At 39.2% G+C, this 26,656-nt stretch overlaps 1 protein-coding gene across 1 annotated transcript; it reads right to left on the bottom strand.

Annotated features, from left to right (window-relative positions):
- Window positions 1-546: 546 nt before the first annotated feature.
- Window positions 547-21,388, bottom strand: SLC7A3 (solute carrier family 7 member 3). The gene is made up of 12 exons (XM_063431039.1): window positions 21,275-21,388; window positions 13,302-13,682; window positions 11,263-11,421; window positions 10,506-10,680; window positions 8,642-8,754; window positions 7,039-7,261; window positions 6,046-6,185; window positions 5,209-5,311; window positions 4,821-5,032; window positions 4,544-4,710; window positions 4,026-4,134; window positions 547-1,519 (listed from the first exon to the last, which is right to left on the bottom strand). The coding sequence occupies exons 2-12, from the start codon at window positions 13,678-13,680 to the stop codon at window positions 1,395-1,397; spliced, it is 1,905 nt and encodes a 634-aa protein (XP_063287109.1). The 5' UTR covers window positions 13,681-13,682; window positions 21,275-21,388; the 3' UTR covers window positions 547-1,394.
- Between the last annotated feature and the right edge of the window lie 5,268 nt (window positions 21,389-26,656).

The raw sequence follows: 26,656 nt of genomic DNA, 5'->3' as shown, positions 1-26,656 counted from the left end.
AATTTCTTACTTTGGCTGCTCAGATGTTGATGGCCTATATCTTGCACAATTATTTGAATGCAATAGTTGGCCAGAGAATCATGGGAGTTTAATTTCAGCAAAATCTATGGGGACAGTGTTTGAGATGCCCTCTAGGGAATGCACTATGAAACAGTTATGCACATACTGACCAGAACACCAGAATGCACACTGCATGTACCTTCTGTGTAATAGGAGGGTAACAAACATCCATCTATAAATACTAAAAATGTACATATATACACAAAAAAAAAAAAAAAAAAAAACACAAAATACTAGTTGGTCAAAATTGACACTTCATTTCATTGACCTTTAAAAAATATATATATATTTTGAAAATAACCCTATTGGTGAAGAAAATAGTTACGTACGATTTAAAGTGAACAAGGACAAAAAAAAAAGTTTAAAAATTGTAAATTGAATTACAATTGTATGATTTTAAGAGCAACCAAGAAAAAAATTTATAGAACGATAAAATTGCCCCCCTCCCCCCTTTTTTTTTTTTAAAAAAAACTTTAAGACAAAGGAGGAAAACATAAATTACATATCTAGCTATGCTGTTATGGTTATTAATTGCCAAAATTTATTTGATCATTATATGCTGTCTTTGAGTTGATCACCATAGACTAATAATCCTACAAAGCTGCTGCAGAATTATAACCATAAAAGGTGATTTTTGAGTTTTTGGCAGTAGTGACAAGTCATATATAGACAGCTTTGAAAATGTTAGTTGTATGATATCCAAGTTATGTATAGCTCTACTTCATATTAGATTAATAATAGTCCAAGGTATACTATTGTGGAAAATTGGTCTATTCTGTCATCCATCCTCGTTTTTTCAGGTCTACCAGGGTCCTTAAATCTCTTCTCTGTTGATACGTAGGTGAATTTCTATTACCCTGGAAACTCCTCTTCTCCATGAGCAGCTATTATTTGTACTGCTGAAGGTCTGTCAAAGACCAACTAGTAATGAGTCCTCTACAGGACTGTCAAACTCATAACAAAGATATGGTTTCCTATTTTGGCACATTGCAACAACTCTATTCCTAAGTCACAGTGCTTTGCAGAGCTGAAGTCAAAGCTCAAAATAAAGCAATAATCACATACATCGCTCTAGTGCCAATACTACTTGCCTACAAAGCCAATACAAATATACTGGTGTTCATTTTAAGCAGGGCAAACTGCTTGAAAAGAACTTAGGCCTAATGTTAGAATATGGGGAGGAAGAATGGAAAATTATACACAACAGATGATGATATAAGAGCAGGAAACCATTCAATCCTGCATAGTGTGATAGTGTATTCCATATAGCCTCACATAACACTTTATATCCAAATGTCTGTATTTTGAGCTGCAGGTAATGATCAATATTGGTGTCATACACAAGTTGCAGATGGGTCCTTTTCAGAGTTAAAGTTTTCAGTTTTTTTCTCTGTATTTGCTGCAGAACCCTGCTGTTCCACGCTATTCCGAATTCCATATAAGAAATAGATAAGAAAGCCTGAAAGATAAAATACATATAGCTCAAATTTAATAAGGATTCCATTAAGTTCTCATACTAAAGAAACAAACAAAAAACCCAAAAAAACTCATACATGGAAAGGACAAGATTATTTTAGAACAGGGTATCAATGCACCCATTTCCAATTAACAGGTTTTGTATATATAAAAAAATAAAATAAAAAAATAAAAAAATGTAAAAACAAAAAAGGAATTGAGAAATGTAGACAACCGCTTAACCACAAACCCTAAGGTCTTTGTCCAGGTCACAGGTCTGAGCCCACAAAGGAGCCTGGACAGGTGACCCCTTCACAAGCCTCGCAAAAGCCTTCCTACGTAAACTACATGAGGCTAACCCTCACCGCCCCCCACACACAGAACTGAGACCCCAGATCAAGGCCCCCGATGCGACTGGTGGGAGTACGACTCAGCACATGAGACCAATGGTTACAATTGTTAAATGTTATTGTATAATTTTTTTTCGTTATGTTCTTTATGTCAGGTTTGCATGATAACATCCTCATGACTGTAAAACAACCTTGCCATAGGCTGGAAATGCCAACCACTGACCCCCAAACTCAGACCAAAGGAAAAATAGATGACCCACTGTATGACCATGGCACCCTGCCATTACGCATTGTAAACGACTGACAATTGAAACAGTCAGACATTGTATATATCTGCCTACTAACCGTTTCCTTTCTGTAATGCTACCTTTTGAATACAAATTATCAATAAACACTGAATGTTTAACCCCTTAAGGACCAAACTTCTGGAATAAAAGGGAATCATGACACGTCACACATAAAAGAAAAATAACTAAATAAAAATTGAGAAATGTAACTTTTAATGGGACACTACAACTTAATGAAGCAGTTTTGGTGTATAGAACACGCCCCTGCAGCCTCATTGCTCAATCCTCTGCCATTTAGGAGTTAAATCACTTTGTTTATGAACCCTAGTCACACCTCCCTGCATGTGACTTGCACAGCCTTCCATAAACACTTCCTGTAAAGAGAGCCCTATTTAGGCTTTTATTGCAAGTTCTGTTTAATTAAGATTTTCTTATCCCCTGCTATGTTAATAGCTTGCTAGACCTTGCTAGAGCCTCCTGTATGTGATTAAAGTTCAATTTAGAGATTGAGATACAATTATTTAAGGTAAATTACATCTGTTTGAAAGTGAAACCAGTTTTTTTTCATGCAGGCTCTGTCAATCATAGCCAGGGGAGGTGTGGCTAGGGCTGCATAAACAGAAACAAAGCGATTTAACTCCTAAATGACAGTGAATTGAGCAGTGAAATTGCAGCGGAATGATCTATACACTAAAACTGCTTTATTTAGCTAAAGTAATTTAGGTGACTATAGTGTTCCTTTAAGGACCAATTTCATAATTACTAAAGGCTCTTTACAAGTATGTAATGTCACAGGGTTTCTGAAAAATTGTTAATTATTACAGATGTATTTTACTGGTCCTTAAGGCATACAATTTAATATTTAGGTGGTAATTTGTAATTACAAGGGAATACTCTAAGCAACATAACCACAGTAGTAGTTATGATGCCTGGAATGCCCTGTCACTGTCCCATAGTAAGTAGTCAAACAAACCCTTTTAGTTCAAGTCCACAGCTTACATGGGGGCCCTGCAGCTCCTGCTTCCAGTCTCTTTAGGAGAATCTTGTTAGCTCTAGAAAGCAAAGCAGGGCACTCCAGTGACACCAATAGCCGATGAGGGTGGGTGGCCCTGCTTAGTTCTATAGAGCTAGTCAGATACTCCAAAAGAAGTTAACCAGAAACAGTAAATAGTCAAAACATACTAAAACCTTGGAACAGTACCAAAGGACTTCTAATCCCATAACCATTACAGTGGACTGCTTGAAGTTTTTATTTTTAAAATTATATACAACACACTTTTTTTGGTAGTTGCAACTACGTACAGTATGTACCTAGGAGATCTTGTTTAGGCAGAATAGGGTAATGCTCTATTATGGGGCATTTATTGAGAAGATATTTGTTTCTTTAGCACCATTCTACCCCTAAGTGAATGTGCAGGCACCTAATAATACCTACCAAGTCTAAAAAAGTACCACAGAAGTTAAAAAAAAAACACACTATTTTTGAAGTGGCGTTATCACTTCTTCCTTCTTTACATTTTGCTGAACCCGGTACCTAATGAGAATTAGGACTTTCACTAAAATCCTGAAGGACTCCAGCAGTGTTTGTCTTTCCTCTTCCTAATGTGAAACACTAAGCCGTGACCCATTAAACCCAAGGACCAAATGCTACATTTTGCCATCATCAGTCGGGTCACTGAAGACATGGAATGTCTTACTTAGCATTGGAAGCTATTTACAGCCTTGTAAACATTTATTACGTGGGCCATTTTGTTATGAAATAATAAAAAGATCTATTAAGTAAAACAAATTTCCATGATGGCACCGAGGATCTCCCCCTACCCCCATTTATTTAGTTACTGCATGTAAGAAACTAAAGTTTACAAAATGTTACCTATTAGCATCCACACTCCAAAGCGTGCCCATGTTCCAGCTGCCAATTGCATCATGAAGTACAAATTGACAAAGACACTGAAGAGAGGTAGAAATGGCAGAGCAGGTACCTGTTGGAAAAAAGCAAGATCTAAGTAAGTGACGCTCAACTGCTGACATGTCTTACCTGGCTGAGACACATGCCTTGTTTGTAAGGAATATGTCAGCAATTATCTCCTTGACAGTCAGTATAATGCAATCAAACTCAGTAGTTACAGTGGAAGTGCCTCTAGTGACTGTCAGAATGAATGCCAGTATGACGGCCACTAGAGGTATTTAAGACCGGCAATGCTTTAGTAATCCATTAACGATCCTGTATGAAAATAGTTTGTCCCACTCACTTATAATGGCAATTTTTTTTAGGAGGTTAAATAAACTTAACAAAAATGTGAAGAAAGGTTCTATTAAAAGTATTAAAAAAAGAAAAAGACTGAAATGTTCACATTTGTCATTATATGTTTTTGTCACAGTAGAACTTACTTTAAAATGTAATTGAGCATTGCTTTCTGGCTGTCTCCATATCACCACGGTTATGAAGATGCTAAGTAAAGACAGCAATGCACAGACTGTGATCCAGACAGAGCTGCCGTTGAGTATGTCATTCAGCTTGTAGGCCAAAACCACACACAAAGAGATGAATACAATTGCTGCAAAAGAGATGCAAAAAATGGAACAGCTTTAGCACAAAGGCACAGACATTCCTAATGCAGAGGGTTTTGATTATACAAAACCCACAACAGAATAGGGTCATACTTACATATAACGGACACACCGCCGTAGACAATGCGACCTGAAACCCTTGTAGGGTAGTTAAAGCTTGGAAATAGTAAATTCCGGATTTGGAATGCCTTTTCCTTGTCAGTGACTGAAGGCTCTTGGACGTCTAATTCCGATTTCTCAACTTCAGATCCGTTTAGCTTCACCATCTCTGTGTCTGTGCAATGAGAGCCCAGCTGATCAGGTTGATACCTAGTTGACGAAATGAAATGAAACTGTCAAGAAACATTTTGATGGCAAGTTCTTAACCATTATGGCCATTTTCTATTTAAAAACACAGGCCCCATTCTTGTCTTTCCACATTGCAATCAGTTAACCTGTTGGCACACAAACCTGCTAATACAACTTCAGGTCAGTAGGATACTCACCTTAGAATAACCACGCATGCTGCCACCAAAGTGTATGCCAGTAAAGTACCCATAGACATCAACTCCACCAGAACAGTCAGCTCAAATAAAAAGGCCATGATCGCTAGCGGGGGAAAAAAAAAATTACGTTAAAATAGTAAACAGCTAACTTATGTAAGAAGGTTTATACAACTGAAATAAAAAATAGCAATACAAGTCGCCACATAAGGGTGCTCTTTATTATACCTTGGTGGTTGTGCTGGTGATTTTATAGGTATATGCAGGTTTCTATATGCCCTCAGTTTGGAATGTGTTACAACACCCAGTTTCTAGTTATTCTTGATGTCAATATTCACCCTACCCTGGGGTTCAAGCTTAAAGGCTAAACAAAACTATTTTGGTAACCGGAAAGGATAACACACTGACTGACCCACTGCCTGTTATAAAAACACAAAACACATGTGCAGCATTCACTTGTGACCATGTCAGCACTGCAATCTAAGTTATGAACAGCTGAGCATGTGCAAGTTGTGATGTCAGCATAAAATGACATATTTGACACCTAGAGAAGCTGTTTATAGATGTACAAATACAGGAGTGTGAACATTTTACGAATTCGGTTAATGTACTGCTTCTAAGTTCCTTTAAAAAAATAAAGGAATGTGACATCTTTAAAAAGCAAAAAAAAATTTTCCAGCTCTGTGAGATACATAAATTGGATTTCAGCTTAAGAAATGCACCGGGGCTTTTTTTTCTAATCCTGATCGGTTTCCCTAAAATGGGAAATCTAAAATAAATGGGCAGTGATTTGCCAGTCATGCAACCATTATATTTCAAGAATCTTTCAGTGTTCCTCACCTGATATAATTCCAGAGACAATAGTTGCAATCATTGGAGTCTTTGTCTTCTTATTCATACGGGCAAGGGGCTTGAAGAGCAGACCATCCTCTGCCATAGAATAAATTACACGAGGCATTGGAAACATGGATCCTAGCAAACTGCACAAAAGATAATAGTGTTACCACACAAACAAGGGAACTTCATAAAGTATCATAGCACACTGTATAATTATTCTAAAAAGGTTTATTGATATCAAACTTCAATGCTGTGCCAAAAAAGTTAGTAGGGACGTAAAAATAAATATGTAAAATTAATCACCTGTGCAAGATATTTTAGAATGGATATCAACTTCTTATGCCAAGGGCAAGCAGTCTAAAATAGATCTGTCTAAACTTAATTTTAAAAGCAAAAATTTGACAGTGTTAGGTATTCATATAGGATATTAAAAGAAAGTCCTTGCAGACCTGTAAAATATGTATGGATGCACTTCAAGAGTAGAACAGTGGAACAAACACAAATTCTAGGTTTTGTTTTAGGAATTGGACAATTGCCTCCGTTCTTAGCAGTTCCAGGGGCCCTCTTTTTTAAAGCTTTACTTATTGCACAGTGTGTTCAATTTAGAATTTCTTATCTCATGCTCTGTTAATTGCCAGCTAGAGCTTAGAACAGCCTCCTGTGTGTGATTATAGTTCCAATAGAGCAACACTATAGCTAAAGTGCTCTATCTGCATATATTACTTGGCATAAAAGAGACACGTGTCCATCGTGTTTTTTAAGCTTAACTTCTTCACTAAGAGATTGTTATTTTGGAGCTTAGAATGTCCCTTTAACACTGGAAAACAGGAGCACATTATAACAATGATATAAATAAGACTTCCTGATTCTGTTTCCACTATCATTACTACGACTGCAATCAAAACGTTTTCCTGGTTTCAAGAAATACATGTTTATTGAAGATTTTCATAGTATATAAAATACATATACAGAATGCTTTTTGGAAATAAAACATACCTTGTTGAGAGGGCACAGAGAGAACCAATGGCCACAACATAACGGGCTGGCTCCCAGCCCACATATTGAAATGCATCAGGCAGTGGGCTATCCTCAGTCAGCAAATAATACGGCATCATGAGAGTGAGCGATGCAGACACTCCAAAGTAAGCCACAAAGCATACCAGGAGGGATATGATGATACTTATGGGGATGGAACGCTGCGGGTTCTTTGCTTCTTCCCCTGCAACATAACAAAGAACTCATTTTTAAATACGGGCAACAGCAAAATGCACCATACACATCTCTTTGGGAACCCAGGATGTAAAATGCATGTATACAAAAAGGTTTAGTAATGGTTGTTACCCAGTTAGATAATCATGAATTGGCCTTTCCAGTGCACACATTTATATAAAAAAATAATAAATAAAAAAAAAAGCGAATTTACAAACATGAGAATTCAAAGTGAATTTTAGGCACCAAAACAACTTTAGCTTAATGAAGCAGTTTTCATGTATAGATCGTGCTCCTGCAGTCTCACTGCTCAGTTGTCTCCCATTTAGGACTTGAATCACCTTGTCTATACAGCCCTAGTCACACCTCCATGCATGCGACTTGCACAGCCTTCCTAAACACTTCCTGTAAAAAGTAATCTAATGTTTACACTTCATTGCAAATTCTGTTTAATTTAAAACGTATCGTCTGCTCTGTTAATAGCTTGCTAGACCCTGCAAGACCTCCTGTATGTAATGGAAGTCCAATTTAGTGAATGGATTATGGTTTGGAGTAGTATCATTTAAAGGGACACCGTAGGCACAATAACCATTTCATCTCATTGAATTGGTTCTAGTGCCTAGAACCACATGGTATTGTCACTTCATTCAATATTAGACTAGGGCTGAGGCAGAGATTACACACTTCCTTCTAGTCACAGCAATGCATAATAACAATAGGCACTGTGATGTGCTGAAAGCAGTCTTCTGAGACTCTCAGCCAATCACAGTCATCCATTGATAGTTTGCCGAAGCAGCACAGAGGATTGACTTCTTGAACTCTCATTTAGCAATAAAACAAAAAAAAAAAAAAAGAGGACTCCAGACACTACAACGACTTAAATGAGATGAAGCAGGTACAGTTCTTTAAAGGAACAGTAGTTTTAGGAATACAAAAGTGTATGTCTAACACTATAATGCCCACACCCCAGATTTGGATGTGCATTTTGAATACACTGGATGTCCTTATGCAAAGCGTGAGGACATCCAGCATCATTACACAGAGTTAGACTGTCTAAATTGAAGAAGTGCAATGTTTTTACATTGCAGGATTATGGGGACATATACAGTGCACCCAGACCACTTCAATGAGATGATGTGGTGTGGGTACCTATAGTGTCCCTTTAAGAACAGATTTTGAGGAATTAAAAAAAAAAAAAAGTTTAAAAAAATGTATGTGCAGTACTGCTGTTTAGTTCTGAGTCACGCAACAAAAAGCGATTGATTGTGAGACATGGAAAATTTCAGTAATTTATGAAGACTAAAAACATTTTTGATGTTTCATAAATGTACTCTGTACAGAAAAAAAAAAAAAAAAAAAAAAAAGCTATGAGGAACACACAAAACCTTACCTGTTGTAGCTATGCAATCAAAACCCACAAATGCATAAAAGCAGGCAGCAGCCCCAGTTACAATTCCACTGAACCCGAAAGGTGCAAATCCTCCCGATCCAAAAACACCCACCCTGGAAGACAGTGAAAGTAAGTAATTAAAAGGGTGAGGAGAATGTAGCTATACTAGTCCTAGATATGCCTAATTAACACGTCTGCCAATGTTTGTTTTTTCCTCCCATTTCCATCAGAAAAACTGAAGACCATGTAAAGCACCAAGCACAATGTTACCACTTTGCATCAATAAATCTAAACGTGCAACAGTTGTATATTATAGATCTAATCTGACAATATTCAACGTAAAAGGGACACAGTAGGCACCCAGACCACTTCAGCCCATTAATGTGGTCTGGGTGCAGCGTCCCTTTTGCACCTAATGCTGGAATGTAAAACATTGTAGTCCCATAGAAACTGCACTGTTTACATTGCAGCTCTAAGTCTGCCCTTAGTGGCTGTCTACTAGAGGGCTTCCTGAATTAAAATGGACTTTAGGTCCTGTATCGGACGCTGGACGCCCTCATGCTCTGCATGAGAAACTCCAGCGTCAGATTTTTCCCTTATATGAAAGATTGATTCATTGCTTTCCTATGGGGAGGTTTAATGCGTGCACATGCACATTAATCCCCTGATCGTCACAGGACGGAGGAGTGGATGGAGCGTCAACATTGCCACTGGGAAAAGGTAAGAAAAGAAAGTTTAAACCCTTTATTTACCAGTGAGGGGTGAGGCAGGGGGAGCGGTAGTGCCAGGAATACAGCTCTGTATTCCTGGCACTACAGTATACCTTTAAAAACAGCATACACACCGACACTGCAACAGACATAGCAGGCTAAGGCCTCATTCTGCTCTCTATAAACATACATATTTTAATGTTCAGACACACAGAGGTACTGGTTTACTTCTGTATTAGACTGTTGTATTGAATGCCGTAAATCTGTGGTATATCTACATTCATAGAATAAAGTATTAACCAGTCCTAGCTACCAATGGATATTTCTCTTTGACACAATTTTCAGTCTTGTAATGAAAGCACCTATTTTACCTCTTTTTGCATGCTCATATTTCAAAGTACTGTTAGACCAATCTTATAGCCATCACACAGCTAGCAATCAGTTCAATACGACTCCTTTGCATTTGCATCTGTAATTGTGTTAACTTTGTGTATGTATTAGGGATCAACCGTTTGTTTCCCACGATTATTAGAGCCAATATTCTGCATATTTTAGATAATCAGTATCGGTCTTTTACCGATCTTACCTATCCCAGTCATTGTACATCTTTTTCTGTACCAAGAAACTTCATCCACCAGCTAGTTAGGCGCCACTTCGCAACATGTCACCCCTCCCTGTGAGTCACCACATGTGTGGCTCAGCTGAATGCTGGCTGCCGAAGTGTGATATGAGTGGCTGCTATAAGCAATTTCACTCATATTACTAACAGTCTGTACAAGCTTGGATCTCACTGGTGCAAACATCTACTGGCTGCTTAAGAGTAATAGGAGTGTGGTTGCTGTTAAAATGTTCAGGTAACCACGGATTTTGTGGAGAAATTGTGTTGCTTTTTCAAAAAACTTTAGATGTACAGAATATCGGCAATAATCCCAAAATGTGGCAGATAATCTATATCAGCATCAGCTCTGGAACAAATTAGATTGGTCGACCCCTTCTATGTACGAGATATACATAATAAAGATTTTAGCACCTACAGAATATAAAACTAACGCTGTTTTCAGTAGTCCTGTCCTTGTTATAAGATTAGCTAGCATAGATTGTCCTTAGCAAACATTTTTACGTTCTCATGCCATGTCAGCAAAAGCATGCCTTACTTCTCTTGGTCATCTAATGTAGTATGATTGAAATAATCTTCCTCTGTGAGGTTCCAGTTCTTTGTATCTCCCTTCACAAATCCCGCTAGAATAACAAAAGCCAAGACCAGCAGATTGATTGCAGTGAAGATCTTATTTACCAGAGCAGATTCGCTTACACCAATGGCCAGGAGACCTACAGAGGAGGAAAAAATATAAGTCACAAACAGTTATATTAATGCCTTTGCATTGTCTCAATACGCCATTAACTTCAGTTTTCCCTGCATTCATCCTGCTACAAAAAGTTATGTTTTAAGAGTCCATGGTCTGAAAATTCACAGGATACAACTCTAGTTTGCAAGCTGTATGATTAGGTTTTACCGCAATTCATTTGTGCCTCTATTTTTTTTATTTATTAAAAAAAAAGTGCTAACTATGTAGGAAATGCAAAAATACCACTGAGAATTAACAAACTCAAAGTGGCCCTTAAAAATCATCTGTGCAGAGTGACCCATATTTACAGAGTTCTTGTCATTAAGGAAATTTTACATGCACAGGGAACAAGAAATCCCTCATTAGACTAATGAGGTTTTGCTGGTCTCATTTTTTGCAAAAGAAGGAATTTACATAATTTCTGCCTATTCACAGTGTGTAATACCGAGAGCTATGGTAGCAAAGCAAATTAGACGTAGTCTAATATCCACCTGTTAGACATATTCATAATACCAGTATTGCAAAATATATACAAATAACAGAAAATGCTCTTACAAGTACACACCTGTCAATAGAAGAACTAGAATTAGTGCAAAGAAATCTGGATAGTCTGCCAAAATATTCTCTACTTTCATAGATATTTTGTCTTTGAAGAAGTTTGAGATGTGATTGCCAATTATATTATCAAATGTAGAGCTCCAAGCCCTTGCAACACTTGCAGTTCCTGAAAGAAAAAGAAAATTACATAAAAATCCATCAGTACAGAATAAAATATTAATCAGCACAAAAATCACTGCTAGAAATTAAAACATGTCAAGTCAGTGTTCCTCTATGCAAAATAAATATATATTAATTTTTTTTTTTAGAAACAGTTAGCACAAGAATTACTGAAATTAATGGAAAACTGTTTTATTCTTGAAAATATAAAGTTACTTGTAACAGCCTTCATAATGATTATAATTTTGATGCATACAAATAAAGTCGGCTTGTAAACACAATCTTAAAATACGGGCTATTCCTAACCAGAGGGATTAAAAATGGTTACTCCCACAGAGCAAGGATAAGTCCAAGACGCACTGAAAAATATTAATTTGTATTTAGCATTTCAAAACAGAATACACGTAATATACTTTCAAAAATAAATAAAATGAGTTTACTTTTCAACCAAGTTCAGAAAAAGAATGAAATGTAGAGATTGTAGTAATCTCTCTGATTTTCCATAGAAACCGATGAGAGAAATACTGCACAAGCCTGGGAGCTTACTGGTTTATCTCAGTCCCAGCATTATTAACTATAGCTTTTGTTGGGCATCAGTAAAATATCAAAGCCACAGCCCTTCTAACCCCTTAAGGACACATGACAGAAATATTCCATCATGATTCCCTTTTATTTCTGAAGTTGTGTCCTTAAGGGGTTAACATGACTGACAGGGGGAAGAATGGAGAAAAGTCGCATCTCAAGTGGGCTCCTTCACTATTGTGCCTTGCAAAGCTTTTCACAAGCCCATTCAGCTAGAACAGGAATAAAGATAGTGAAGCTGTTTTTACCTGACATGTTCAGCAGCAGTGAAAGATTTGTCATAGGCTCACTGCGCGGGAGATGCAGACTGGTGGCTCTTGGAAGCAGCTACTCTTCAGTGAGAGAGGCCCCCCCCCCCCCCTCCGGACCAGTGGATGTGATCCTGGTCCATCCCGGGAGGAAGCCCAGAACCACCAGACTCGCGTGATGTAGCTATCCAAACTGACCGACCCAACTGCGACCTACCCAATGTGCCGGTGACCTTGTTTCTCCAAACCACCAGCGATGTACAAAGGGACATAGAATCCAGACTGGACTGACTGCCAATTTCTGTCAACCATTGGAAAGCAGGAAACATCAACATGTTCCACCGCAACCAACCAACCACCCACCCTCACAGACGTCATCAGCGTTGCCTATAGAGAAGCCCAATTATGGCAGAGACTCAATTGGTGCAGATCACCTATACAAAAAGTGGCATGGAGGAGAGTATTGATGCAGCACAAAACTAGGTCCTCTGAAAGACTGGAGATGCTGTGAAGAAACTTGTTCCTGACATATGCTTTGAACAGCCGACTTTTCCCTGGGCTCAGAGACCAGAAGCACTCCATAATGGTGAACAGTGCTCTGCTAGAAGAGGCCATAGGGTGAATGGGGATTTTGTGACAGAGCTATAACACACTCCAAGTCAAAGTAAGGTAGTTGAGGGGGGACCTAAGATGTTTTATTCTGCTACTTTTTTTTCGGACACCTACCCCTGCTGTTACCTATCCTCTTTTCTTAGCTCTTGGAGTCTAGCCTTGCCTAACACTTTTCCCTTAGCTGTCTCGTTTCCTTAATAAGGAGTATCCTGGGTGGAATTATCCTGTTATATTTCATTGTTCCTAATATCTTTTTCATCATTATAAAAATTGTGCAGATTACTTGACATGTTATGCTGAAACTTTAGTCATCTCTCCTGTAATTAAGAAATGTCATGACTGCACAACAAAAATAAAGAATTTTAAAAATAAAAAAAGAAACACACATGACCGACAGGTCGTGGAAAAACCAAAAGATTGCAAATCAAAGTACATGCTATCTTACCTAATACATAAGAAAGTATGAGATTCCAGCCAGTAGTGAAGGCCCAGATCTCGCCAACAGTGACAAAGCTGTACAGATATGCAGAGCCAGCCTTAGGGACTCTTGCGCCAAACTCTGCATAGCACAGTCCAGCCAGCACAGATGCGAGTGCAGCAGCAAGGAAGCAAAGGACTATAGCAGGACCTGCTTCCAATTTGGCAACCCCACCAGCAAGGACATAAACACCAGCTCCAAGGGTACTTCCAACTCCCAGGGCAATGAGATCCAGTGTTGACAGGCAGCGAGCAAAGTTAGATTTTTCGTTAGCAATGTCTACAGTTCTCTTGCGAATTAGCTTCTTCCCAAATGTTGTCACTCCATTTTGTAATAGCTTGTTCATTTCTGAGGGGGAAAAAAAAGACACAAAATAGATTTTGTTAAAGTGCAACTTGTATCAACAGAGTGCCTCAAAACAAAGTTGTGAAAAGCCAGTAAAGATGATCAGACACCTGTAGAATGCAAAGAACATCACTAGAGTACCAAACACAGTATGGAATTTTATTGTCACCTTTTCTTTTTTTAGGAGCTCAAGACATTTAGCACGTTGCACTGCCCATGCCTGGGACTTCTCCCTTAACTGGAAATCTGAAAGAATGGGACTAAACCTGAGAGTAAAACCTATGCTTATCCATAACAGCAGCTATGTTTTAACAAGTAAGCATTATTATTATTATTATTATTATTATGATGATGATGAGTTGGCACAACTTTCATCACTGGAAATATGTCTTGCAAAGACTTCTCATTGAGCTGCATTGGGAAGTCTGATTGGACAGCCACAGAAGGTCTGGGCAAAAAGGGTTGGGATTGCAAAAGATTCAGACAATAGAAATACCGCTTTTGCAAGTTTTTGTAGATACTTGATTCTCTTGCTCCACTGAACACCTCTATCATGAACAAGCAGTTTCTGTAGAGGTAAAACTGGTCACAATTGATCACTCTCCAAATAAAAAAAAACATTCACCTTCTTAAGACAAATGCCATTTTTTGTTTTAGGCATTACACTTGATCACAGCTTTCTGTCTTGTGTGTGGTTCATTTATCCTCACACAATGTATTTCTCCTATGGAAAATCTCTTTGCTCAAACCAAGTTGACAGCTACTGTAGATCAATACAAGGAAGAGTTTATCATTTCACAGTGTTCAATATAAATGACATGCCTAGGTTTTTTTTTCTGAGCCTCATCCATAACATTTAACAGATGGCCAATAGTACAATTCACATATACCTGCTTTAGTAAATGGAACAAACAATTAGATTAAGTAGTTACTGGCCTTTAACTGAGTTCAAAGCCAAAGAAAGTTATCACTCTTAAAGTATTTAATAGAACATATTTTCGCTGTAGTGGCTAGGATGCATGCATTGTCCATTTAATGTCAGTTGCTGAATGGCATTGGACTGATAATGGTGGGCCACAATTTTGTGGAACTACACAAAAAACTGTTTAACAGAACATGAAGATGGCACCTAAAATGCACCATTATCCACTGAAATAAAGCTGCAGTGGTTATAGTGCCATTTAACGGATGTTTACTCCATGGCTTTTTCTGGAATATTTCCCAGTCCTGACAGCAGAATTGCATTTAAGAAGCAACAGCAATCTCATTTGTTAAGGCCTGGATTTAATGAGAACAGATATCTGAACACATGGCCATGCACACTATGACACAAGCCTCATTGCAAGTCATAATTAGGCTGTATCTGGCCTGCCAGTATAATGGCTTTATTATTACATGATACGTTATGATGCTTACAAAGTACAGTGGTCAGTCTTTGCAAATGTGTTTTTGATTTTGTTGTGGTCAGTAATGCTAAAACGTACAAAGGAAACACAGTAACAATGAATCCTGAAAGATTTGGTAAGGCAAAGCTAGCCCTTCATCTTCTAGAAAGAGTCTTGTAAATAGTTATATGGATAGACCATAAGATTCCTGACATGTTTAACTGACAGATACATATTTGAGTAATGTCATCATTTATGTGCCACGGGTATATTGTGCCAGCTGCTGTCAAACCTTTGTAATCATAAAAATTGCCAGTCTGTGGATGAACTGCTTTAAGAAGATCTAGCACAAACATTTATTTCCAGGCTATAAATAATTAGATTTCAAGGGAATCTCAAATCATTAGAACTACTACAGCTAGTGGTTATTGGTCATGGGCTCGGAGGGTACAGGCCCTTCGTTTTTTTTTTGTCAAAACATTTTAAGCATCAAGCAAAGTCACAAATGTAATATCTAAAGATTCATATAGAGTATGTTTTACTTTTACAAAAATGTCAGTCTTCAGTTTTTTACATTCCAGTATCAATTATTCCTAAGACAGATATGGATCTCAATTAACGCACCATGCAGCTAAACCTACTCACTGATGAGAAATTCAAAAGAGTAATTAAAAAGTGTAGAGGGTCTAGTAGAGTATCCAAGGCAACACCATTACAGATAAGACAAAATCGACACTGTCTACAAAAATGATGGCTATGTATATACAGCTAGAGGAGGGTTGTCAGTCTACTGCCTGTGAGCACTGTAATACAGGGGCACAGCCGGCCATCTGATTCCTTAAAGGCGTCCAGCCCAGTTTTGCCTCCACCGAGCCAGATGCATGCCGCGCAGTTCTACACAGCTCCGGGCGGCTCACACTGTAGTAATTCATTACATCACTGCAGAGCAGCCGCAAGGGAGCCGTGTGTATTAGAGGGCTAGCTGATTCACATCTTCACACCAACAGTTGAGGCCCTTCCGGCAAGTAATGGCCCAGCATAGCCTAGAGGCCTGCCTCCTTAATATAGGCGTGCTACCAATACATAGTATTGCATTCCATTAAGCTGTCTTCTGTGTCTGTATGAGTATGACTGTACCTGTACGTGTGTATGGCTAGGTATGTATGTATGTATGTATGACTGTGTCTGCATTCCAGCATGAGTGTGTGTGTGTGTGTGTGTGTGTGTCTCTGTGGGAGGGGTATTGAAATGTTCTGAAAAGTAACCATTCAATCTGTTGTGTCATGGAAACAATTTGTATATATTGAAAAATGATAGGTGACATGGATAAGATGTGGAATGGACAAAGGGAAAATAAAATGGCTTTTCTTAATTTTAATCTTTCAGATATTTAATAGAGAGCCATTCATACACAGAAATGGCATCCAGCCCTCATGCGAAAGGTTACCTACCCCTGTGCTAGAGGGTCACATACATTTTCACTGATGCTACTATTAAATTATTTTAGAGTGTACAAACTATGACTGTCCTCTTGCAGTTTGTCACTTTTATCTGAATGCTTTATTACTAGTGACAACCAAGCCAAGAATAATGTAAAAACCCAAGAACTGGAAATGTCAAGATGTTCCAAAAATACAAAGGACCGCTTTGTCAAGGGGCTCAGTGACTGCTGCCACGAGAGGCCCATAGCCTACAGCAGCGTTTCCACATTTTTCAAATTAAAATGGCAGCAAATTGTATGTGTGTCTGTTAGGGAGTTTGTATGTGTTTGTGTGTGTCAAAGAGTATGTGTGTTTGTCAGTGAGAATGAATGTGAGCTTGTCAGTGGGTGTGTGAGAGTGTATATTTGTGTTTGTCAGTGAGAGTGTATGTGTGTTTGTATGTGTGTTTGTCAGTGAGAATGTATGTGTGTCTGTCAAAGAGTATTTGTGTTTGTCAGTTAGAGTGTATATGTGTTTGTATGTGTGTCTGTCAAGGGGTATGTGTATTTGAGTGTGTATCTGTGTGTCAAGGTTTGTGTATTTGTCACTGTGTGTATCTAAGTGTGTGTGTGTGTGTGTATCTAAGTGTGTATGTATGTATGTATGGGTGCACGTGTGTATATGCCACTATTTGCCAGTGTGTGTGTCAGATACATATACACACACACAGATACACACTGACACAGAGATATACACACTGTCGCATACAAACACAGATATACACACCATGAAACATAGATACACACACCTTGACACACAGATACGCACTGTGTATCTGTGTGCCACTATGTGTGTATCTGTGTGTCAGATACATACACACTGGCACATACAAACACAGATATATACACACTGTGTGTGTGTATAAATCTGTGTGTCAGATACACACACTGGCACATACAAGCACAGATATACACACCGGCACATACAAAAAATGGCGCAATTTTTTTTCACGCGGGGGGGGGGGGGGGGGGGTGTTGATACACTATGTCAAAGGGTTCCACTAGAAAAAATAATTGAGAACCCTGGCCTAGAGCGTATACCTGGCTTGACCCGAGGACTCCTGTGCAATTACACCATTCATCAAAAAAAAAAAAAAATGTTGTACAACAATATGAGAGCGCTACCTGCTTTACTCATTCACTATCTGGTCACTTTCAGTCTTCGGTTTGAAGGCCCAAAGCTATGATAACAGGTTAGATCATTATTATTGGAATGTTGGGGGAAGGGGGTATCCATGTGGTAAAGATAAGTGCTGTAAGAAAGAGCAATGGTCATTACCAACCTGTCCTGCAAGAAAGATTCTACATTTTCATTGTGCAACAAACAAGCACGCAACAGTTGTTTATTTCACCTCTTTCCTCTGCCTGTCAATCCTTTCGAGGGTCATTGGCGGTGTTTACAAGGACTTGATCCTGTCATACAACACAATGAAAAAAGTGACACCAGGCTGCTCCTTGGCTAGCACGCATGAACAGCTACATCTCTGGGGGTATGTGAATATATATTTTGAGTATTCCATTTCATGATTTATAGGAAATTAACATTTCAGCCCAGAATGCCTTGATATAAATCCCTCGGCAAGCAGCAATAACTATCAGGCAAACGCTCTGACCACAATTTCTGCCTTAAGCCCAGGGTGGGTGGATAGAGCTAAAGATATTCCACGTGAATTTCTTTTAATAAAACCCCACTGGAAGAAAAATCTAAAAATTGTTTTCTACTTAAGATACATTAGAGCCCAAATGTTATTCAGCTTGAAATTGTGATTAGTTATGTAGCATGAGGCTCTATATTCATGTAATATTTATCTTTTTGGTAAATTAATTCCATCAGGTGTGGCATTTATAACCCATGCAGTCTCGTCTCAGAGTTCAGCAAATAGCCCTGCCTGTTTTAGGCTCTGCATCGCTAAAACAAATGCTACGGTAACTAGTAGTTCCAGCACAGGGTGCTAACTGATGCACAGCTTAGATGATTGTAAGTTATCATTACTGCTGCCTCACAAATATGAAAGAAATAATTTTTAGTGGCACATACTTTGATGACATGTAATTCTTTCTCAATAACCTATATGAAGGATAATGAAAGTAATTCCATTTTAATGCAAAATAAAAACCATGTAATGTCGATATTCTTTACATGACAAACCATCTTCTGTTAATTGAATCGGGGTTCACATAAATTTGCTGGTGTGTACTGTTGCAGATCTATTAATGTTAGCAACACGTTTAGCTTGACAGGGTGTTATGTAGACCTGACAAATTTCTCTACAAGTTCAGATTCAGATCCAATTTTTAGTGACAGCTAGAATACATCTTGAAAATGTAGTACAGTCGGCTAAGATCTGTCTTGACTTAAAATTTTGAATTTTATTTATGTTTGCACAGTATTTTACAAATCTATCATTGAGGCTTCTCAGCCATAGCATGCACTGAATTTATTAAATTCCACTACAGCCAATTCCAATTAAGACTGTATCCCAAACCAGGTATGCTTATAGTATAAATTTCACTATTGTAAGGAATGGCTTGTGGGCTTTAATGAGATGTTTGAGAAACAAGAGTGAGTCTCTTCTAAAAGGGCCCCCTAAAAAAACAATTTCTCTATTTGGAAGAGTTAATGCACCAATTTCTGTATGTGCCTCAATATAAAAATAATACAAACTCAGAAGAATGTAAGAATTTGACACATAACTGTATGTATACTAAAGAAAGCTCAGAAATTACCCTCAAATCTGTAAATTCAATACATTTGTCAAAACATAAAATATGTCCATGTATGTCTGAGTTTCATACAGAGGGAAGCAATTTATATTTACCAGGCACCAAAATGTCCTGTGAATCTAAATATATAAAGACAGAAATGTGCTTTTTCTGGGTCAAAATTCTAAAAATAAAAGTGTAAGCAACCCATACTGCTACTCGTGGTGTGTGTATTTCATAAAGCCCAACTGGTCTAAGTAATCACTGTTTTTTTTCCCCCAGTAAATTTACTAATTTTGCTTGCACGCTTCACAAACATGTTTACTTTGGGAAATTCTTCAGGAATATCTGAGCTATCTGACCCATTTGGTCTCATTGCAAAGATTTTGGGTGGCTCTACCTGAGCTTATTCAACTCAATGGTGGGTTTCCAAAACTCAGAGGATAGTATATCTTTCAAAAGTAGGTGCAACAGATGCATTTTTTTTATCTTAAAATCACTCACTTTTATCTTAAACTCAACGACCTTGGAGCCAGCACCTACATTTTCACCCTTCAGATCCCTCTTTGTACATGTTGTTCAGAAGACATGAGTAGGAGGAATTCAAACTCACAAATACTTTTTTGAACAGCACAATTTAGAAAACACTGGTTTAGGTGTTCCTTTGGTACAACAGACCATAAGCACGCAACCCTCTGTTGATACTTTGACGATACTTTCTCAAAAATAATCTCCGCTCAGTATACATATTACATATGTATATGTTATGCCCAAGAGTCAAAGTTTTCACTTGGCATACACTAAGAGTACGTTCGCATCCGTTGGTTCCATTTAAGAACACAGAGGCTTAGACACTGTCGTACTTTTGAAGTTCTGTACAGGATTCAAAACAAGAAATATGTTGTTCTTAGGAAATGTACCAAAAGAATTATGCAAGAAGCCACTAAAAATTAATAAATAATAATGTGCGTGTATGTATTTCCGCCCTGGGTATCCACAAAGTTAACCCAACGTAAACAAGAAACAAGCATCACTGTCCATCTACTTTTCTAGTCATTAGATTTTCCAGATGTAAAATAGACAGGAAACAGCTCCATCACAATTTTTCAAAACTGCAATTACCACAGTAGGAAAATGAATTGCGATACCCAAAAACATGCACAAGAGGAATAGCATATAATGAAATTGCCTGTCCTCAATCACAATCTACAACAGTAATTACAAAATACATATCCTGTGCAGGGATAAGATAAGTCACAGAACAGGCGTTGGTCTGTAAATAGAACAGGAAGAATTGATTCATGAATCTTCATTAAATTCCTGTTCGACCAGAAAGGGGAAAAAAAATTTAATAGGCTGCCAAAGCCAGCGTGGCTTTTCTCAAGAAAGCAAAGTCGCTAACTCCACCATATGTAAAGAAGCCACGGCTCCCATACACCGGTTAACACATGCTGCAATCAGAGTGTAGAATGTTTGAGGATTTACATTGTGATTTGGAACTACCTAATGTTCTATAATCTACTCACAGCTTATTGACTGCTAGACTATGTAAACCGCTTTGGACAAGGACATTAGATAAGAATTGTTCAAACAAAATGTTAAAACGCACTACTAGACCTCATGAATTCCCACCTCCTACACAATAAGCCGATCTAGCCTCTGATCCCCAGTACACGATATCTATCTCACATCAATGTGTGCTGCACTTATTGCTGTCTCTTAGGACATATCACACGAGATGTGTCTGATTAAGGAGCAGTTTGGGTTACATAGCGCATTGTGATTTAAATTATACAGGATGTATAACCGCGCTTTTTCTTGTTACTAGATCATGCTAGAATAACATTACCCACCATTTTACTTACAAGCAAACAGGGGGGGGGGGGGGGGGGGGGGGGTGAAAAGGAAAAACAAAATTCAAATCCATAAAGTGATATGGTGTGAAGAATTACAATGTACCAGAGATACTGAGCCATGTGGGGTTTAGAAGTGAGCAACAAGTTCGCCTTTAACGCGTCGTTGTTTACCTGCGGTGTTTGGAGGGATCTCTGTCTCTCAGGTGGATTCCCGTCTGTGTGTCTCCCGCCCGTTCCCGCTCAGCTCCAGCCGTTCAATGAGCGCTCACTGCTGCGAACTTCCAGTTTAGGGGGGGATTGGAGTGAATGACGTCAGAGGGGCGGGGGAGAATCCGTGAAGGAAGGCTGTGATTGGCTGGAACTTTGTGAAACTGGTACTTGCCCGATTGTGTTCTTTTAGCTGTATGTAATTGTAAATAATGCTGGCAGGAAATGGGGAAACTTTACCATAGCAACTTATCGCTCTAATACCCAGAGGCAACTAATGTACCAATATTTGTCACCAGACACAACCCAGATAAAAAAGATAGGTAACCTATCCCCAGGTAGCCAGAAAGGTGAACAGACAGTGACCAGAGGCACCCCACCCAGGTAGCCAGATAGGTGACCAGAGGCAGCCCACCCAGGTAGCCAGATAGGTGACCAGAGGCAGCACAGGTAGCTAGAAAGGTGAACAGATAGTGACCAGAGGCACCCCACCCAGGTAGCCAGATAGGTGACCAGAGGCAGCCCACCCAGGTAGCCAGGTAGGTGACCAGAGGCAGCACAGGTAGCTAGAAAGGTGAACAGATAGTGACCAGAGGCACCCCACCCAGGTAGCCAGATAGGTGACCAGAGGCAGCCCACCCAGGTAGCCAGGTAGGTGACCAGAGGCAGCACAGGTAGCTAGAAAGGTGAACAGATAGTGACCAGAGGCACCCCACCCAGGTAGCCAGATAGGTGACCAGAGGCAGCCCACCCAGGTAGCCAGGTAGGTGACCAGAGGCAGAGGCAGCACAGGTAGCTAGAAAGGTGAACAGATAGTGACCAGAGGCACCCCACCCAGGTAGCCAGATAGGTGACCCGAGGCAGCCCACCCAAGTAGGCAGGTAGGTGACCAGAGGCAGCACAGGTAGCTAGAAAGGTGAACAGATAGTGACCAGAGGCACCCCACCCAGGTAGGCAGATAGGTGACCAGAGGCAGCATACCCAGGTAGCCAGATAGATAAGCAGAGGCAGCCCACCCAGGTAGCCAGGTAGGTGACCAGAGGCAGCACAGGTAGCTAGAAAGGTGAACAGATAGTGACCAGAGGCACCCCACCCAGGTAGCCAGATAGGTGACCAGAGGCAGCCCACCCAGGTAGCCAGGTAGGTGACCAGAGGCAGCACAGGTAGCTAGAAAGGTGAACAGATAGTGACCAGAGGCACCCCACCCAGGTAGCCAGATAGGTGACCAGAGGCAGCCCACCCAGGTAGCCAGGTAGGTGACCAGAGGCAGAGGCAGCACAGGTAGCTAGAAAGGTGAACAGATAGTGACCAGAGGCACCCCACCCAGGTAGCCAGATAGGTGACCCGAGGCAGCCCACCCAAGTAGGCAGGTAGGTGACCAGAGGCAGCACAGGTAGCTAGAAAGGTGAACAGATAGTGACCAGAGGCACCCCACCCAGGTAGGCAGATAGGTGACCAGAGGCAGCATACCCAGGTAGCCAGATAGATAAGCAGAGGCAGCCAAGGTAAACAGATTTATCACCAGACCCAGAGGCAGCCCATGTTATCAAATAGATGAACAGAAGCATTCCACAAAATCCGATTGGTTTCATGAAAGCCTCCCACGTTAGAAAGCGAATGTCTTATTCGGACCAAAATCTCGGTAATGCTGTACAATCTCAGGGTTGTATCATGTAAAGCAAATCAATAATAACGAGTAACGACAATCAACTATCTGCCATTAATATGGCCAAAGTATTTACAGGTTATTTTGTGCAAATAAAATCTTCGGTCTTTGACATACAAGGTTATTCAGTGAAGTGAGAATTCAAAGCGAATTCCAAATCCAATGGTAAAGTAGCCGAACTGGAAGCATAGCTGACTTAAAGAATCTTTCTAGTTTTGGTATTTTGACCTTAAATGTGAAATTCTCTTTGAAATCTCACTTTAGTGAATAACCCTGTTAATTTTTCCCTTAACTACACCTCAGGTCACACGCCCCTCTTGGCCACTTAAAATATCTTGAGATGAGCTGATGCAAGAAGCCATCTGATTGCCTGATATCTATCTCCAGGATAAAGCAGAGGATTAATAAGAACACTGAGAAGTCTGAACACAGTAGATCCCATTGTGTTAGTGTTGGCTTCAGAGTGGTGAAACGTAATACACGATTATATTGGATAGTTCATAGTTGTTTAAACTTTATTTTCCATAGGTCACAGCATAGTTTGATAGGAAATAGTTTAAAACTAGTATCAGCTAATTAATTACCAAACAGTTTAAAACTATTATTAAGGGTGATCATATCTAACTGTGCTCTCAATGTGAAGTATAAGCTGAAAAGGAGGGAGTAGCAAAACAAACGAATTTGATGAAAGCATTAGAGAAATTGCATCATGTCCTTTCGGCTTAGGGGTAGAACAAATGACACACGATTGTATTGCATCATGGAATGGGTGCGTTTGCAGGAACAGGATTTGGTCAGGAAGGAGGTGTGTTTGGGGGTGTGTACGCAGAATAAAGAGGGCACCTCCTCCTCTCAATGCACATTGCCAAAGAGGGAAGTTTCACGAGGATGTTTCTGAATTGATGCATTGCCGAGTCGGTTTTGCTGTGCAGCTCAATAAGTTTTCCAAAATTCGGTACAATACAAAAGCAGAGTTTTTTCAATCAAGAAAGTTTTTTTGTTGTTGTACATTTTCTGCAAGTCTGTGCTCTAAGATATTCAGTGTATGGACCAGACGAACTCAGTACATCAGTTCTTAAAATTTCAAAATAAACAGATTTATAAAAGGAACCTCTATATATCTTATGGAGATCAAACATTAAAATGGACCACTGCCTCTTGGATTTACCAGCCATTTTCAGACACATGCAGATAATGAGCAAGTATATAAAAATGCTTTATTGAAGTGACTTTTGAAATACATTTCTGCTGGCATTGAGCAGTCACTATGTGCAAAAAGTATGTTAAACGTTCCCTCAACTGTGCCTGAGTTCTGGACCCCTGGTGGCCCTCAAAGACTTGTTTAAAAAGCACTGGTGTAGAGCATTTCATAATGTACAATCTGTTGTATTTTAGTGAACAGACCTGTATATAGTTTTCACATAGCAAGAAAAAGAAATGTATTTGTTACACTACAGTGAATAATAAACCTTTGCTCCATCCATATAGTCATTTGTAATTTTGACTCTACATTCTAGCAGGGTTATGTACTGAAGTGTGAATTGTTGAGAATTCAAAGTAAATCTCAAGTTTAAGTTGTGGAATACAAAAGTAACTGTATGGCGCTTATTTATGTGAAAAATGTTAAAATAAGACAATTTAATAAATGTAGCAGCAACGTTATATAGCGCAAATACTGATAAAACATCCTCTAGTTCAGTACATGTAAAAAGGTGTGCTATGCCTTTAAATACACTATAAACATTTAATATAGTGATTAAAACTAATATATAAATCATTTAATACATTTATCTCAATGGAAAAAAGACTGTGTATACATATAAAAAAAAACTTTTAGTTGATAAACCCCTACGTGCAACAAGCAAGGCGGAAACAATATAAAGTGCAGAAATTTGATTAGTGATTTTGATCAATCCAATAAATTGACTTACCGACAAATGCTTAATGGAAGATCACAGTAGGAAATGCTTATGGGAATAAAATACATAAGAAAAACAACATAGTGTAAAACTGTTTAAAAATGTGAAAGGAAGGGGGGTGAGGGGGTTAGGGTAAAATTCACAAATGCGGAGAGGTTATGTACTTTATTTAAAACAGTTAAAACCAGGACAGTTACACAATTCACCTTTGATTCGACCAGTGAACCAGACAGAGCTTAGCTGAGATGAATATAAGTGCGAGTCTCTGAGAACATGCCAATATTTCTCCCGGGGGTCAATAGGAAGGACATCTTTGCTCTGTCCCTCTGAAGAAATGCTTGCATGTTCCCTCAGACTGACTTATACTGACCTGATTGTGTATCTGTCCTGGTTCTCTGTCAATTCAGTATGCTGAATTTGGAGACAAGCTATATGCTGAATTCAGAGACATTCGTCGAACTGTATGCTGATTTCGGAGGCGAACTGTGTAGCTGTCCTGGTTTTAACGGTTTTAAAGGATCACTATAGTGTCAGGAAAACAAACTCGTTTTCCTGACATTATATACTCCTTTGGACCCCCCTACCCTCAGGGCCCCACTCCCTTGGTGCTGAAGGGGTTAAAACCCCTTCAGTTACTTACTTTAATCCAGCACTGGGATCCCTCTCCGCTGGTGACCTCTCCTCCCCCGCCGACATTAGCTCCCTAGTGGGGCGGAATGCTCATGCACGGCAAGAGCCGCGCGCGCGCGCATTCAAACAGTCCATAGGAAAGCATTTCTCAATGCTTTCCATGGACGTCTGCACGCTGGATGCGATTTTCGCATCCAGCATGGCAGAAGCGCCTCTAGCGGCTGTCAAGAAGACAGCTACTAGAGGCTGGATTAACCCTGCTATGTAAACATAGCAGCTTCTCTGACACTGCTATGTTTACATCTGGAGGGTTAAAACCTGGGGGACCTGGCACCCAGACCACTTCATTGAGCTGAAGTGTTCTTGGTGACTATAGTGTCCCTTTAAATAAAGACTATTTCCTCTACAACTGTCCATCTTGATCTAATTCATTGAGGAGCTGCATTGTTTTGAGCAGTACATAGTGCTGCTCCTAGTCTGTGAGTGCCATCCTAGCCCCCCTCCTTCCTTTCATATTTTTAAATAGTTTTACTCTGGTGTTTTTCTTTTCTTTTGTTTTTTTTTGCCATGAGCATTTCCTACTGTGATCTATCACTAAGCATTTGCCTGTAAGTCAATTTATTAGAGTGATCACTATCACTAATCTAATTTCCACATTTTATATTCCTTCACCCTTGTTTGTATTTGCACAAACACAAAGAGGTTTATCAACTAAATGGCTTGTATATGTATACACAGTCATTTGCACATTTTTAATTCTCCTTTTTGCTATTGAGACAAATTTATGAATCAATGTACCGTACTTTTCCTTGTATCAGTCGACTCGCCCCCATGTATAAGACGACCCCTATTTTTTGAGCCCAAAATTAAGAAATCAATATCAAATAGAACAACTTTGATGTTTTAAAGGGGACTTCTAAAGAGAACAACACACTTATGATTTTCATGCCTCCCCTGTGCGACGGTACTCTGTGAAGTTAATCAAGTGAAATTAAGTTAATACAAGGGGTTGGGGCACATAATTGTAGAAAATAGATAAATGGGTGGAAGGAATACATTCATGTTATTTACCATTTACAGAATAATGGATGTCTACTAACTGACAATATATAGAAAACTTGTGCTCTGTTT

Source organism: Pelobates fuscus, chromosome 9 (assembly GCF_036172605.1).
Source record: "Pelobates fuscus isolate aPelFus1 chromosome 9, aPelFus1.pri, whole genome shotgun sequence".
NCBI lineage: Eukaryota > Metazoa > Chordata > Amphibia > Anura > Pelobatidae > Pelobates > Pelobates fuscus.
Note: the sequence above shows the minus strand (reverse complement) of the source record. Positions and strands in the feature narration are given on the sequence as shown.